Raw genomic sequence first — 17,607 nt, 5'->3', positions numbered from 1 at the left:
AAAGCTCTCAAATCCATCCTAAAAAAGGAAAACAGGAAAACTCCAGGTGACTTCATAATGCCTCAAATAGCTAAATATTTCCTAAATAAGAAGGAGCTAAAAGAATTTTCACAATGGAATTTATAGAGGTACTTGAAACCATGTCAGCCTCTCCTTTCAGCGGGCTGTTTGCTGTCTTTGGAGGTTGCCATTTTAAAGATAATTGACATTGAGGCTCAGTTTGAAGTAAAGCATGAGTTACACAGTGCACAAAGTGGGTTAAGTCTACTCAGTTATTACTGTTAGTTTACACACCACATTCAAACAAATGATAGGAAGTGGAGAGCAATCAGAAAATGGGAAACTGAGCAGGAAAGTTCAGCAGGGTTTGTTGGTGCTATGGTTTTGATCAGATTTTCTTGTTTATTGGGAAGCGAGCACTAAATCATTAGTATGGCTAAATTAATAGTAGAGCAAAATGACCAGATGGTAGGACTGAAAGAACTGGCTTTCCTAGCAGAAAGCCATGGGATTGCTATTTTAATTTGTAATACATGTTTTAAAATTCTTATTTAATTTTTTTCTGCAGAATGTTTAGATGAGTTTTGTAAAACTAATTTTTAAGTTTATTTCCAATGATTTATAATAATAACACTTTTTTTTTTTTTTCACTTGTGCTTTGCATCGTTAGTTTGTCAATAAGGTAGCTTCCTATATAGTTTGTTTTGATTTAACTCTTAAATTGCGCAGTTGTAATTTAAGGTATTTTTTATATCACCAGGACTTTTTCTTTTAATCAGTTACAGGATGGACACCCTAACAATACATATGCAATTATTTTTGGTAATTTATGACTCAGTATTAAATAATCATATCTGACTTTCATATACTGTATTTTTTTCACTCAATAAGGCTGCTGAAGTTTGTTTTGTGAGCCTGTGGGCATGTCTACGTGTGCATTTTATGTTGGCTTAAATTTACTGTGCAGTAAATTAGTAAGCGGGAACAGGCTGGCATCTACACATGCAGGCATTAAAGTGCATTAGCATTGTGTATGGACTGACTTGGGACTAAATTTAGTCCCAAGTCAGTCCGCACACAGTGTTACTGCGCGTTAAGGCGTTTACACCTGCATTACTGTGCAGTAACTAATTGGGCATAAAATTAATACCTGCATGTTTCAGGTATCAAATTTATGCTCAAGTTGGCATAAGTTGCCATATTTACTATGCAGTACAGGCATGCACATTTAGACAAATGCCTGTACTGTGCAGAAATTTTGGTTACTGCACCATAAATGTGTACGTGTAGACACGCCCTGTGTCTATCATCAGTTACAGTGGTAGGAATCTGAATGTAGGTAAAGCTTCAAAAATTTCCAGCATTTCTAACACAATCTCATCTAATTGTGCTCTGACAAAATCTAACGCATGACATTAAAACACCACTAGCTACAGCAGCGTTTCCCAGCCAGTGTGCCATCAGGCACGTCCAGGTGTGCCACGGCATTGTGGGCTCGAGCCACATCCCCTGCCTGGCTGGAACCATGCCCCTGCCTCCTGCTGCTGTGGACACAAACAGATGGGGAGCATGGCTCCAGCCAGGCAGGGGGCATGACTCCAGCCCAAAATGCCATCCAGCTGGCTGTATGCCTCCCCTCCCCGTCAGCATCCAGCTGGCTGCGCACCATGCCCCCCTATCAGTGTCTGTATGGTTGCGCGCCACCCTCCCCCCACCTGCTCCACGTCCAGTGTGCTGCAGTGCTTTTTTATTTAGGTAAGTGGGCCGTGGGGCGAAAAAGGCTGGGAAACGCTGAGCTACAGGATCATTGTCTACACTAGCACTGCTGTTACTACCAGTAGTTAAACATTCCCAAGCTTAGTTGTGGTAGGAAGAATTGTGTGTAACAAAACAAAACAATGCACCCGTTTCTAGCATGAACTAGGCCTATCTGTAGACATTGTTACTGCACTTTTTGCCATGCTTCTAATTTCATTTGGAAAATGGATAGACTAGAATTAGAATGAAGTACTTTGAGTTGTGTTTAATCAGTCCTTGGTGCCCTATGTCATTCTACAGAGCAGAGCCACTCTAATGAAACAGCATGCTCTTAAAAGCAAGTAGATTGGCTCGTCAAAACAAAATGATGGCTCAGGAGGACCCTTACAGAAACTGACAACCTGTGTCATATCCAGGGATCCTGGTGTTGTCTGATTTAAAAAAAAAAAAAAAAATCCCCAAATTTCAGATTAAAAAAGTAATCCACATTTTTCTGTGATCAAAATGAAACACTATGTATAGGTATGTATATTAGTGGTGTTTCATTTTAATCACGGAACAATGTGGATTTGGGGTTACTTTTTTTAATCCGAAAATTACGGTTTTTATTATCAGAGAAAACCCTGTCATATTTGCAGTGAAGTAGCAGAGACACAGACAGAAGTTGAGGGTTTGAAGGAAAGGCTTCAAAACCACTGTATTAATGATAATTTGACAAAAGAAAGCAGTTTCCTAATGTCTAGGCTGCGCACGCCACATAGCTTAGAGGGAACACTGCTCCAGACTGCCTTAGGGTTCCTCTTATAACAACACAAGATGGGGATTGTTTCTGCAGTTTGATGTAAGACCTTCTTTGTAAGTAGTCATAACTATGACCAAGGAATATACTAGACTCCAGAAAGAACCTTACCAGGCAGAAAAGGTTATGTTTGAAGGAAGGACAGGAACGAGAAAACAGCCTGAGCTAAGTTTGACATGAAGATTACTTATATTTTATTTGCTATCATTTTTTCACATTAACCTCAGATCACAAATACCATTTGCAGTGCTGTTACAAACTGATTTGGATACTATAGTTTACTTAAAGACTCATGGCTTTGCTTGTCTGTATTTTCCAACTTGATCTTTTGATATAGCTCCCTAAAAAGGCACAATGCGAGTGGTTTTTTTTTTTTTTTTTTTTTTTTCCAAATCATTCTTCAGTGCAGCAAACCCCTTTTCAGCCCTAGAGAATTTTGGTGAAATCAGAGAGGAATGGCAGATTTTCATGAAGAGGGCCTTTCATAAGAGTGGGAGGTTAAAATGTCATATGTAAACATAAATCTGCTTACACTCCTGTGTCTTCCATAATACCTCGTACTATGTTTGCTAATTACCAACGCTATTTCTATTCTGACGTAGGCTTCCTCCCTCAGCTCAGCTTCTCTTCCGACTTGATTCTTTTTAGTGAAGTTGTACTGCTAAATTTATGACCTCACTATTCCCATGGCAACACTTATGTTAAATGTCTCTGCACAATCATTTGTGAAGAAGCTGGGCTGTAAGGGAGTAAATTCCTAAACTACATTGGCAGCACAGCAAAAGGCAGCTGACACGACTTCTTTATAACACTGTTGAACAGAAGAGTATACTTCTTACAGATTCTCCATCTTAAATTACTGACCTCAATATCAGTAGACTACGTGTGGGTCTATATTTTATACACGTGCATGTGTGTGCGTGTGGTTGTGGGGAGAGAGAGTATATGGAATAAACTTGCATGTAGGGACCACTTTTGCAGCCGTTACTCTGTGAATGGGAAGTTTAGGTTGGATATTAGGAAAAACGTTTTCATTAGGAAGGTGGTAAAGCACTGGAATGGGTTGCCTAGAGAGGTGGTGGAGTATCCATCCTTGGAGGTTTTTAAGGCTGGGTTCAACAAAGCTTTGGCTGGAAATAATCTGGTTGGGAATGGTCCTGCTTTGAGCAGGGGGTTGGACTAGATGGCCTGAGCAGGGGTTGGACTAGATGATCTCCAACCCTAACTTTCTATGATTCTATGAATGACCTGCAAGGTCAGGCTGGTATGAACCTACAGGTATTTTCATTGTGTTATAAATTGCAGCGGGCCAAATCTGGTTCTTAGCAAAAGTACCATTGCTATATACTTCATTTCTTAATTGTCCAACACTGGGATGCCTTTTTTTTAAAAGATACTGGGTACATCTACATGTTTATTAATGCTCATTAACTCTAGTACCTCTATTGTGAAGTACTAGAAAAATGCACATTAGCTTATTTTGATGCTTATTAGTGAAACAACGCTTTTCTGTGATGCTTTAATGTGCATTAAAGTGCACCTGTAGACGTGCCCACCTCATGAGCACCTGTAGTGATGACATGTGGTACATGAGAATTGCAAGTGGTTGGCATTTTTCCAAGTCAGCCCGCAGGTGTCAAGATTGGATGTCAACACTGTGCTTTCTGAAAGTCTGTACCACTTTTGAAAATGTAGCGTTTGCAGAATCAGGCTTAACGTTGGAAAGATACAAAATGTAGGAACATCAAGTGATGCAAGAGTGCCATGCTATAACGTTCCATGTAGCACAGCAAATAGCCTTCTGTGAACGGTAGCTTTGTAGGAAGGCTTATGAAACCACTAGCCAGTTGGCCATCAAGAATGATGGGGGGGGATGGGCGGGGACGGAGCACTATCACCCATCACCCTGCGCTGCCTCCCAGGAGCAGGGGGGGAAGCTTACCTCGCCACCCCCCTCCACCAGCACCCTGCACCAGTACCACTGTTGGCCTCATCCCCCTGCTCTGTCTCCACTATCATGACAGCACGCTGCCACCTCTGAGGAGCAGGGTGGGGGGTAGGGAGCACTGCTCTGTCCCCACCATCATGGCTGTGCTCTGCACTTTGGTTGGCTGGTTCACTAACAAATCTGCCTGTCTTGCTGGGATCATTTGACCCCTGCTGACTGCCTGCCCTTTGGGAGGGGGGCTGGACTCAATGATCTTGCGAGGTCCCTTCCAGCCCTAATGTCTATGAAATCTATTAAACCAATCGGAGTGCTCCAGGAGTGTTACAGACAGACAGAGATGGCCTAAGCCCCTTTTTATATAAGAATTCCTCTTTCTGAGTCTTCTGCAAGGTTGGTAAGCCACTTCCTTTTGTAAATACTAGCTGTTCTCATTTTTCTCAGAATATCTTGCTAACAGTTAAATCACAACCCCTTAATTATTTCTTCTGTCTCAAGAGTTCTTTAAGGATAAGACACCCAAAATGTTAATTCAAAATCTTACAGTATATACATCAGGCTTCACAGAACCTTTACAATGGGAATCTAAGTCTTATTTCCTTGTCTGGTAAATGTTGATAATGATTCTCTATAATTCTTCCACTTTTTGTCCTTTGTCCTGTTTATTAATACTGAAAGGTCAAGGTATTTCTTTAGCTGTGATTATATACAGTGCCTAGAAAAATGGCCTCTAGTTTTATTGTAATACAAATAATGACAGCTTGCATAGATGTTAATCAAGATGTTTAGCCCGAAACACAGCTAGCTAATAGCTATGTTACAATTCAGCTGGGTCAGTACTAGCACAGTTGGTAGTTTATTGCAGTATCAAAGATCATCTCTTTACTCCATGCAGCAGTAAAGGTGGCAAACACCATCCAATCACTGAGTAATCAGGACAAGTAGAACTTAACTTATTTTATCTTCAAGTTTTCTGCACAAAGTACAATAGCATAGAGATTTACATAGCTGTTGATGTGAAGTTCGTGCTTTCATGTAAAATTCTAAGATCAGCTTTACATTACAGACTTCTGATGGTAGAGCTGTGTGGTCAAGAGTCTGATAAACTGAATTGAATTGACATAACTGTGGTGGCCAAAGCCCCCACAGTGTAGTTGCAGCTAGACTGAGAAAACTGCACTTTTGATGATATCTCTTATTCTGCTTGGAAGAGGTACATGTGCCTGCATAGCTTATCCGCCACAGGTGTTAGGATGCTTTGGCAGGATAGTGCACCGTTATAGCTATACCAGTAAAGGCTTCCAAGTGTGGACCTGCCCTAACTCTCTATTCATTTTCCTATTTTAAATTCTTATCTGTAAGTAGGGGTTTGAGACTGGAAATGCCTTTACCTTTAATTACAGCATTTCCTGCACCAAAAGGTATAACAACTACCTATAGAATAAACCAGTAGGCAGACATGACACAAATTAGGCCTGCCCCCTCCCTGCATGCCACTCTAATCCGCTTTCCCTGCCTGGTCTGCTTTCTGCTCCCTGCCCTGTGCACCCTGCCTGATCTGCTGCTCTGCTGCCTGTCCCCTCTTCGGTGTACAATGTGCCACACACACAAGCTGCCCATGCCGCCTGTGGTACATGTGCCTCAGGTTAGTCACCCCTGGAGTAAACCATAATCTGTTCTCATACTCGGAAATGTTTCATACTCATTGCCATCAGTGCATGGCAGTTCAACTGGTGACCTTACTAGGTCATGAAAATCTTGCATATTAAAAGTAATGATTTAATCCCTTTCCTGATACTGGCTTCAGTGTTATAATCTGGTCACCATTTTTGGGTTAGTAACTAAACTTTATTTGCTTATCAGCTGCTAGCTTTCAAAATCAACAGCTAGTGCTTTATTTTATATTTTCAAAACAAATTAATATATGCTATAAATAAAATGCAAAATTAATAATGCAGTTTTCATCCTAAAAAGCCTGCATTCATTATCATTCCTTTAATAACAAACCAGTGGGCATGTCTACATGTGTTACAATGGTAACATTACTGTGCCGTGATTTAGTACTTCCTTTTGGAAGATGGGATACTGGGCTGGGTGGGCCATTGGTGTGACTGAGTGTGGCACTTCTTATGTTTTTATGTATGGCTGACCATTTTGGAAGTATTAAATCATGGCGAAGTAACAGCCCATACTGTGCCATATGCATTTTTAGCAGCTACTTCACTGTAGTGGCTCACTATACTGGGGGAGTGCATTGCTACAGCAAAGTAGCTGCTGGTCACATGTAGATGCCCGTGGATGCTACATTGCCTTCGCACGTTGCTACAGCGACATAGTGTCATGTGTAGATGCACCCAGTATGTTTCAAATGTCCAGTGAGTTACTACAACATTAGGAAACAATATAGCGACTATCATGAAAAATCCCATGTTGTTGCTACTTTTGCTGGTTGTCCTACGCTTACTTCTTCTACATATCAGTCTTTTCCCATTTTTTTATTGTTTTAATGCTGAAAAAAGGAAACGCCATTAAAGGGAAAGATTTAAGTAGAAGCACTGCCTCACAAATAACAAGGGTAATGGAGACTGGATGGGAAGCTTTGCATGTTATAAGAAGACATGCATGTCAACTGGAAATTATAGCTCTTTAGATCCCTTCCTGGCAACTTCCAGCCAGAGAGCAAAGGGAGATTTTTGGAGCTTGTCAGATCTGCAAGCCCAGACTGTGCAAGCTGCGTGGCTTTTTGCCTTTTTTCTTGGAGTGTCAGCATGGGTAGCAGACTGCCGATAACTGAGAAAAGGAAAGAAGACAGTGTATCAAGGCATGAGCATTGTTCTGTAAAAAGTAAACCATATTCTCTGTGACTCTGCTAGCTATACACATTTCATGGTGAACTGGTTATACATTAAATATTTTTAACTGACAATGTTAGACACATTAAGCTGATGGTTCTCTACCTCGTTAGACTCATGGCACTGTTGGAAAATGCCAGGTCTCAGTTTTCACTAGCTTGTGACACCCTTGAAAGAATCTCAAAGCACCCCAGGTTGCCAAGACACCCTGGCTGAGAATCGCTGCATTAAGTACTTCAATTCTTTTTTTAAATCAAACATTAAGAGCAGTATATTTTGACTAGAGGGTTAATTATGCAATCTGTGAGTTATGTTGCTGAATCCTTTTTTAATGTAATAATAAATATATTTACTTATAGCAAATTTAATTCTTACTTAAAAGTTGTCTCTGACAATGTTGGGGTTGGGGATTTTCAAAAAATGATTGGGGTTGGTCTTACCATTCTCACTGAAATCTGGTAAGAAACCCCATTGACTGCAATGGGAGTAAAGCAAAACATCCCTGCTTTTGAAAGTCTTACTGTAGGTGGCCTTCTCAAAGATAGTAGAGTGAACACAAAAAGAACGCTAGATAGCTGACTTTTTCTATTGCTGTTTTTGAAGGAGAAAGTCTGAGGCTTTCCTCTTTCAGTTAATTGCTATCCCTAAAGTCTCTACTGCTTATCTTGTGGGAATGTTCTATATTTACATGGCCTTGCAGTGGGTTGTATGCTTTGTGGTTTAACTATATTCTGGCATGGTAAAAGCCAGTGGTTAGTGCTAACTACTAATTATTTTGCTGAAGGAAAATCCACCCATGTATACTCCAAGCCCTTCATTTTGCAGCCTATTCCACATAAACCAACTCAGGAGATTTAACTTGACAGCTAAATGTGGGTTTTTAGAAGTCCAAAGCTTTTTACAGGTAGGTATCTTCAAAATCGCTGTAATTGATAAATCCTGGGTTGCCAGTGAATTAAACTGCAAACCATAGTATAATATTAATTAGCAAGTAGGGTATCACAGCTGGCAGTGTGTAGGAATGGGAAAAGGCAGTAATGGTTTTTGTCATCAGTTTCTAGCTAGTGGGTGGCTGAGCATTTCTGTTTTGCTTGTGGGGTGGTAGGAAGTAGTCTAAAATGATCAGGGGTGATTTTTGCTCTGAGCAGGGGCTGGATTAGATCAGCTTGTGCACTCCCTTTCAGCCTGACTCCTATGAGTCCTAAGACTTTTGCCTGTACTAGAGTGTGTCGTAAGAGAGATGTAAAAAAACACAGCCCTGGACAGGGTGGTTGGGGAAAAGCAAAGATTGAAGCTGTCTTTTCCTAGCAGTTATATTTTGCTCACACACAAACTAAGTCAACTGATAGTTTGCAACAGAGGCCATCAGAAGTATCTCCTCTTCTTTCTCCTCCTCCTCTTCTTCCTCTACTACGTCTTCCTCCTTTTTTTCCTTCTGACGATGCTTTTGCTTACAATTGACAGAGTAATTTCATGGAAGGAGAAGGGTCTTCACCTGGCCAAGTGTTTTTTTGTTTTTTTTGTTTTTTGTTTTTTGTTTTTTTTTTACTTTCTGAGAATAATAAAAAACAAAATCTTATTGGTGAAACCCCTTATATACTGGTATTAGAGCTGATGAGAAAGTGACAGTTCTGATTTATGGCAATTGACAAGGCTTTGACATTTGGTTATGTTCTGTTTTTTTTGTTTTGGAATGAAAAGAACATCTAAGTGTTTTAGGAAAAGCTGTCTCTTTCCTCTTTCTCTGCCATGAATGTCATCACAGTGAAAGTTTTATAGAAACCAATACATTTCCATGAAGTTGTATATTTAGTTGTATTTAACCTGCCATATTGGGTACAAATTGCCAAATGAATGTTTAGTATTGTGATCTGCTTGGAGGATGGGAACAGAGAAAACCAATGAATCATATTTATATTTTTCAGGTAAAGAGGTATCTTGAGAATTCAGTCCTGTATGTATTTGAGTTTTATTTGGCTAGGCAGGAATCTGGCAGAAAAGCATCTTGGAGAGAGAGGAGGATTACTTTATAATGGATCACAAGTTAAGTATGAGTCAACAGCAAAAAAAGGCAAATCTCATTGTGGAGATTTTAGTAGTGTCTCTTACAAGACATGGGAGATAATTATTACACTGTACCCAGCCCTGGGAGATAACTACTGATATTCCACAGTGGAATACAGCATTCAGTTCTGATCACCCAACTTTTCAAAGATTTGGACAAACTGGGGAGAGCAGCAAGAATGTCTGGTGAGGACAAGTTGGAGGAATTGTGTGTGTGTTCTCTAGAAGAAAAGTCTCAAAGGAGGAAGGGTCATTGGACAGAAGTCTTCCAGTTAGTAAAAGGCTCTTACAGAGGGGACAGCGAGCAATTGTTTTCCATGGCCAGTAAGGGAAGGACAAAAAGTCAGTTTTAATTTGCAGCAAAGATTTAGATTGATTCAGGTTCTAGTAACGTGGTGAAACATTTGAGAGGCTGTAGAATCTCCTTCACTGAAGGTTTTTTAAAAAAGGTTAAAGATATCTGCCAGGGATTCTCACAGTGTACTAGATCTGGGTCAGAGCAGGGGGCTAGACTGTGGATGATCTCTGGAGGTCCTTTCCAGCCATACATTCCTGTGATTCTATATTTATAAATAGAGATTACTCTGTGAATAGCTCCTAGATCTTCTTACCAATTGACTACATCTTGCTTAATTTACTCAAGTTGCCTCTGGAAGTATTCAGCAAAAGGGGCACACTACTCCAGTTCCCTATAAACAGAATTACAGCTTGTGACTTCATATGCTTTGGTTTTAAATATAACTTCCCTGTAGTGGACTAGAGATGAATGAGGAAGCTCAGAGGATGGTTTTCATTAAATCAAAAGCACTCCCACTTACTAGATGCCATTCAAGGCCTGTGGAGTTGATAGGAGACCCTGTCTGCTCTGAAGTAGGAACCAAGTTGGCTGTTTGCCATGCAATGGCAGCTGTGAGACACCTGGTGCTGCAGCTGGGCATGTGTAGCTAGGGCATGAAGAGCAAACAAGTATGCCAGGGTGAAGCACATTGTGCATTTTCCCTATGTATCACAGTAGAGGAGGGACTGAAAGCTGCCATGAGAGGGGCAGAGAGCAGGCCTTGACATTCATCTACCTGTAGGCATCCCCATTAAGCAGAATTACCATCCCTACTATGCAGTAACTATTGCCCTTAAGTTGAAAGTTTAAATATGCCTCCTTGGAGATGTCTCAAATAAATGGAGCTCACTACTGCATTCAGATGAAAATGTTAGTTTTGTGGAGCCATATTTTCCAGGTTGTTGGCTCATAATGTGGGAACTAGCTGGTCTTAGTATCTTTTACACAATAACCACTCTCTTGCTCAGTGGAGCTGTGACTAATACTTTGCATGCACTGGATATCATGGCACTGTGCTTAAGAAAAGAGGCACATTTCCATGGATCTCAGAGAAGTGTTAGTGTTGTTGAAACCTAAAAGCTTTGTCTGCCATCCCAGCCCAAAAATATTTATTCAAGATTTGGACCTTTTGATTTCCCATAATACATTCAGCTTTCCCATAAGGATCATCTAAAATCAGAAAGTAGAATATCTTACTTGGTGTAGGGACACTTCTTATGGACTGGCACTTCAGAGCGCTGTGGAATAAAAGGAGCTTGGAGCCTGTTCTGGCAGGGGCTCTGTGGACCCAAGCCAGCTCCCCCCTCTCCCTGACGGCACTGCCCAGCCCTTGCAATTCCCGGCTGGCTCCATGCAGTGATGGCCATGCCGGGCTTGTTCCAGCACCATGCGGTTCCCGGTGCATGGCTGGGACTGGACAGCACAGCAGGAGCCTGCTGGGAACCATGGGGGGTGGGCTGGGCTGATGCCTGCTGCATCCTGCAGTCTGGCCATGCAACTGGGAACTGTGTGGTGCCAGAGCAGTGGGCGGGAGGAGGGGTGGGGAAAGTTGGGGGCAGGCAGGGGTGGGGAAAGTGGCAGGTGGGCAGGAAGATGTGGGGGAGAGCAGTGGGCGGGGCCAGGGGGGAAAGTGGTGGCAAGCGGGTGGGCGGGAGCACAGGGCCCGCACTGCTGCCCTGGGGCTAGGGCTGGCGGGGCCCAGGGCAGGGCAGCAGGAGTGCAGAGCCTGGGCTGGCAGAGACTCAATGGACCTGGGCCAGTTCCCCTCTCTCCCTGCTGGCGGCCCAGCCACGTGCAGTCCTGGGGCTCACCAGGACCGTGCACCACTGGGCTCTTCACCTGCTGCGGGCTGTGAGCGCCCCAAGGCCTTGCTGTCTGCTGCTGCCGCTGGTGGCAGAGGCTGTGTGCAATGGGGTGCGGGGTGTTGTTGGAGGGGGGCTCCAATGGGCACCTGTCCAGGGGCAGGGCTACACATGCAGCCCTCAACAGTTTGCCAAAACTTACTAAGTGACCCTCCAACTGAAATAATTGCCCACCCCTGATGTAAAGTGTCACAAGTGGCTAATGCAAAGAATGGCTAGGGGCAGTAGGGTAGTTTTTTTGTTCTCAACAACACTATGAACCTGCCTTTCTTCCATGCTGTGCTTATTCAGGTTGGTACTGTAATATTGGTATACTGTGATGATGACCCTACTTGGATGGGGCTGTGTCTGTTCTACAGCTTCTGTGTTAAGGTATTCTCATAGGCTACAAGTAAGTGCTGCCAGTGGGGGTGGCACAGCTCTGCACTGCTGCCCCTGCTACTGCTGGATGTCTGGTTCAGCTGGGCTACAGACCCACACCTTGCTGTTGGTACAGAAATCACACCATCGCTGCCATCTCTGCTGCTACCAGGCTCTGGTTCTGGTCAGATTGCAGCCCCATGCCCCACTCCCTGCTGTTGGCATAGAAATATGGGGAGGTATGAGCCTCCCCCCGCCTCCCCCAGTGGCTCCCTGATGCATCACCTATGGATGTTCTTTTCATGCTATTTTGAAAACAGTTCCAGTTTATACAATTTGCTTCCCATGGTAATGAGTTTGTATCTGCTTCTACAGTCTCCTGTGGTAATGTTTGAATTTGTTACTACAGGAGGTTGTAGACACAGATAGAATAGCCAGGTTCAAAAATGGACTAGACAAATTCAGAGATCTATTAGCTGTTAAACAAAACAGGTATCCTCTGAGATCTCTAAATTAATTATGGTGGATGGCAGGGAGAGCAAAGGATAGATCACACCTGGTTCAAGGCTCTTCCTCTAACGCATTCACTATTGCCACTGTTGGAGACGAAATACTGAGCTAGATGGGCCATTGGTGTGATTGAATATGGCACTTCTTACATTTTCATGGCTAACCATTGCGAATCAGAAAAGGCACAGCAGGCTAAATTTAACTGATGTAGAGTAACTACTGCTTAAATGGGGATATGTAAGTGATGAGTTGCTGCTTCTGAGAACACTTGCTGAATACCAGTTGACCTGATATTACCTTTGGCTTCAAAGGCTCTGCTTTCTGCTTGATCAAGAAACTTTTTGCCTGAGATTAGAAATGTATCCTTTTTCTTATTTTTGCTTCTCATAAACTTGCCCTGGATTTTTCATTTTAGTTTCTAATGCCTACAAATGTTTCTTATAGGTGCAGATTCACTCTACAGAAACAGTTTCAGCTTTAGTGATGAAAAGCTTAATTCTCCAACAATATCTACTCCAACTCTACCATCTCCAGCAGTAACCCCTTGCAAAGGTTAGTCTTCATAACAGCTTTATTTCAAGTGTTCAGATTTTTTCTTAAGTCTGAGTGGTGTAAGATAAGCAAAGATCATATGGTAGATTAGAACAAATACCTAAGGGTATGTTTACATGGCATGGTGCAGTATAACCTCATTAGCATGGCGCGCTACCTGGACTTGTTATCCATGCTAATATGCTTAGCTCAGACATTTTTTGCACTGAGTACATCAGAATATGAGTGTTCCTGGTATTGATATGAAAAGCAGCAACCATATAAGTACAGTATATATGGTACTATGATCAGTTATTCATGTGATGGCCTTCAAACTCAGCAGTGATTCAACAGAACTAAATGAAAAACTTGTTCTTGGCTCAGTTAAGCTGTGGTCTAATTCACTAAATACCTTCCTGCAGAGTTAACTAGGGGGTGCAGATGGAAATGCAGCTCCCCACTGTAACTGAGAATGCTTTGGAGTTGTTTTGAGTTACAAGGATCCCACAGACCAAAATGGTGGCAGGGGCACTTTAACTAAAGCTTGACTTTAACTAAAGTTTTTAAATATGGGAGCACTGATACACAACATGCTCCAGGAGCTTTACTTAATGTGCCCTCTCCACCCCTCCCCCCACTCCGAGCATGTGTATAAACACCCAGAGGTACTAGATTTAACATTAACTAAAGTGCATTAAAACACATGTAGATGTGTCCCCTTTGTTTAAATGACATACAGGACTAGAAAACTAAGGAAGCAACACGCATCATGCAATATCATGCTTTACTATCCCTGTCAACGTGAAGAAACGTGCATATGTGGAAATCAAAATCATAGAATCATTGAGAAGTAGTGGTTGGAAGGAATCTTAAAGTCATCTAGTCCATCCCCCAGATTTCCCTTGGCTCTAGATATGCCCAGTTCAAGGCTCTCCTCTTAAAGCATCTACTCTTGCCACTGTTAGAGACAGCAATGTCAGAGGATCTTGCTGGCAACATATTGCCTATGAGCTATGAGTTTGGAAATAACTGGAGTAGATGATCTAATAGTTTTTTTCCATCTCTAACTTTTAAACTTTGCAGATACAGAAGAGAAGGATTGCATCAGTATCATTATATGAATAACTGCCTAAAATAAAGGAATTGCAATTTTAGGCCAGGATCATAAATATTCTCCCTCCCCTTCTCCTGTGAAATTTAAAATGCCTGCTAATGGCCTTTACTTGTGTTGGCACAAAGACTCACATAAAAGCTCATTCTCTTATCTTTCAGCAAAGTTAGGAGATACAAAAGAACTGGAAGACTTTATTGCTGATCTTGACAGGACATTAGCAAGTAAGTAGATTCTTCTTGTGTGCTACTTTAAAGAATGGGGACAATCCAACAGGACTAAGTGTTCTCTGTGTAGAAGAACAGCATTTTTATATATCCTCACTTTAGTTTTTTCCGTGAACTTTCTTGCTTGTTTTCTTTGAACACAGAACTCAGAAACCAGAGTCAACTATGGTCTTCAAGTTTTTGCTGCTAGGTCTTTCTCAATAATGTTGCAGGTGTCCTTGTGAGGCAGCCTGTTGCACATTGAGCCCATTGTCCATCTCCTTACACGCAAGCCAAATCTAAGGTGGAGAAGGAGGCTAACACCTGGCACTGTTGCAGTGTTGTGTATTGGCACATGGAGTCATGGTTATTTCAACACAGTCTCATTTATTCACCATGTCACCACCTCTGCTTTGATATGCTGACTTTATCTTAGACTTTAATGCTGGGAAAAAGTCCAGCTTCAATCTACCATTTCTGTCACATTTTTTTCAGCAGTTATTACATACTTGGGAGTTATATAACAGCTTAGACTTTGACTGCACAGGTGTCTTTTAATGATTGGGACTGGTATTAGTGCAGTGATACAAGCCTTTGGTTTGTTTCTTTATTTTTTGGCCCTCTCCTCTTATGTTGATTAAAGATCAGACAGTTTAAAAAAACAAGCGTCAAATAAAATATTTTGATGTCAAGGAAATGCAAACTTTCTTTTTTCATATTCACAGGTATGTGAAGCAAAGGGATTTTTGGCATCATGCCTGCCTACAAATATTTCCTTGCAGAAAGATGCAATGAAGACCTGGTGGTATTGATTACTGAAAAGTTGCTGCCAGATCTTATAACTGTCAACTTTACTATCTGAGATTTTCATATTCTGAACATAACTAGTCATCTTCCATAAGCATTAACTGATTACATCAGTTGTGTTTGCAGCAATCAGGATCTGATAACTTAAATGTGCTGGCGCTATATTTTTTCTTTAAAATATAGCTGAAATGTTAATTTAAAATTGCTGTTTTGAAAATATATTTGTAAGTTTATATAGTTGGAAACTTTAATGCTTTTTTCCATTATAATATATTTTTGTACACAAATAAAACCTGAACTGAAATCTAGATGTCTAAAAACTTTGTGTGGTTTTAAAAAATTGAAACTTGGTAGCACGTTTAAATTAATATCAGCTAGTGAGACCAGGTCTTAGTGCCTATTGAAAATTTATATCATGGTAAGTAAAGTAGCCATGTGCATGTCTTTGGCAAACTTTACATTTTTATTGACGAAAGGCTTCAGATAAATTCACTGTGAGAATTACAGAGCATGGTAAATGATTGCGAAAGGAAATCACTTTTAAACAAAAGTGAATGTGGAATAACACTGTTGATCTTGGAACAACTTTGATTTGAAAATAGTATCAAGCCTTTTAGGAGACATCTTTAAAAGTTGTGGTGGCATTGTTTCTATGTGAACAATACTAAACATAGCATTCCAAATCAAGGCATTTAGGCCTATATTTTTAAAGGAACCTAGGCCTTTCAACACTAAGCAAACCAGTGTTGAAAGCCCAGATCCAAAAAAAGACCTAGGTGTCTTCAGTGGGACTTTGACTGAATTGACCAATTCAAAACTCTAGTTCTGGAAATCCCCAGTCAGCTGTTGCCTATAACTTGCAGGTTTAGGCACTGCTTCTACACTCCATAGGCATCTCCCAAGTTTTCTAAGCATTTCAAGTTATGCTTCACCTATCTGAAACTCTTAATTTAATAAAGCTGAACAGCTTGGCTCCCAGTTTAAATACCTGAACCCAGTCAGGATCCAGAAAGTAGGTAATCCTTAAGTCCCTTTATAGCAGTTGTTCTCAACTGGGCTACCATGGAAGCTCATCAGCGGTTCCACGGTACTATGTAAAACTGCCCTGCATGCTCCCCCTGCATTAGAGCTCTATAATCAGCCTAAAGTAAGCAGCAGAACTGCTTTATGTGGTATAGCTCTTTCTGGTCCATCCCCCCAATAACCTCTACTACATTTCTCCCAGCAACAAATGTGGGTGGAACTGTCCTGTCTGCTTCTGTTTTTGCCAGGAGCTTTGGGGTTGCTGGACCAGAAAGAGCTGCACTACAGAAGGGGACTCCTGCCTGCTTTAGGCTGATCTGAGCCCTAATGCAGGAGGAGTGTAGGCACATGACACATGCAGCCCTTCCCAAGCTGACAGTGCAGTGGAAGCCATTTCACCACGGTTTCACAGCCTTTCTTGGCAGCAAAATCCAGCTAAGTAGAGCTTGGTTAAGCTGAGGAGTGCTGCTGCATTCACAAAAGCGGTGGTGCAGTGCCTTGATCCCAAAAGGTTGAAAGCCACTGCTTTATAGGCTTGATCCTGAAGGTGTTTTCAGATACCAAGGGCATTGGGACCTGGGGAGAAAAAAAGGGAGGAGGGCAAGTCCCTACACATTACTTTAAATGAATAAATCAATGGGTAAGAGTCCCACTAGAGGCAAAGTTGCTTCTAAAAATGAGAATGGGTCATCTACATGGCACAATGCCATGCAGAGGTAGCAGTGTTGCTTCTGGTATATGCGCTATTCTCCTTTTTTGCATTCTCTAGGGACTAATTAGTCCTGTGGAGAGGCAGGGCATACTTCATAGATTTCATAGGCATTTGGGCTGGAAGGGACCCCAGAGGATCATGGAGTCCAGCCCCCGGCCCAGGGGCAGGAAGTCAGCAGGGATCGCAGGATCCCAGCAAGATAAGCATACTACTTTGGGCAAATTGCTTATGCCCCTTTGTATGGGATTGACTCAGTAGCCTGTGGTTAGAGCACTGCCTGGGGGGAATCAAATCCCTGTCACCAATCACCCCCGGAAGAGGAGGGATTTGAATATAAGCTCCAGTCAAACAATTTTTTTCAGTTTTTTGGTTCAGCAGCAGATGAGACAAACCAGCTATTCACCCAACCTTACCTACTGATGCTTTTTAAAAATTAAATGTGGGAGGCTTTAGGTTTGAAAGAAAAAGACTGCCTTTTACATTTTCTCCTGCAGACTGGAGAGGAAATTATCCCACAGCTGCTTGCAATACAGCATGTAGTCTGTAGGTTAGTACAGACTACATGCAGGTTAGTAGTTCAAGGCAAAGAATGACTTGCTATCATCTTTCTGCAGGCCAGAGTGGAGATTTCTGCTTATCCATACAGAGGTACTGAAACTGAGTTACTTGTGAGGCTCTGCTACTAATCTTTGGTCCTGTTCCAAATGGCCTCTAATGTGTTGTCCTGTGT

General features: G+C 41.8%; 1 protein-coding gene across 2 annotated transcripts in view; it reads left to right on the top strand.

Annotated features, from left to right (window-relative positions):
- The window catches only part of RGCC (regulator of cell cycle), a 17,566-nt gene extending 2,116 nt beyond the window's left edge, over positions 1 to 15,450 (top strand). The window contains exons 3-5 of one of the 2 annotated variants that reach the window (XM_019525454.1): positions 12,932 to 13,039; positions 14,296 to 14,353; positions 15,061 to 15,450. In XM_019525454.1, coding sequence (XP_019380999.1) covers positions 12,932 to 13,039; positions 14,296 to 14,333 — 146 coding nt within the window. In that variant the 3' untranslated portion in view covers positions 14,334 to 14,353; positions 15,061 to 15,450. Of the gene's footprint in view, positions 1 to 12,931; positions 13,040 to 14,290; positions 14,354 to 15,060 lie in introns of both variants that reach the window. The other variant, XM_019525453.1, reaches the window with a different exon arrangement.
- The last annotated feature ends 2,157 nt before the right edge of the window (positions 15,451 to 17,607 follow it).

Source organism: Gavialis gangeticus, unplaced genomic scaffold (assembly GCF_001723915.1).
Source record: "Gavialis gangeticus isolate Ggan-Ray unplaced genomic scaffold, GavGan_comp1, whole genome shotgun sequence".
Taxonomy (NCBI): Eukaryota; Metazoa; Chordata; order Crocodylia; family Gavialidae; genus Gavialis; species Gavialis gangeticus.
The sequence above is the reverse complement of the archived record's forward strand: the minus strand, read 5'-3'. Positions and strand labels throughout refer to the sequence as shown.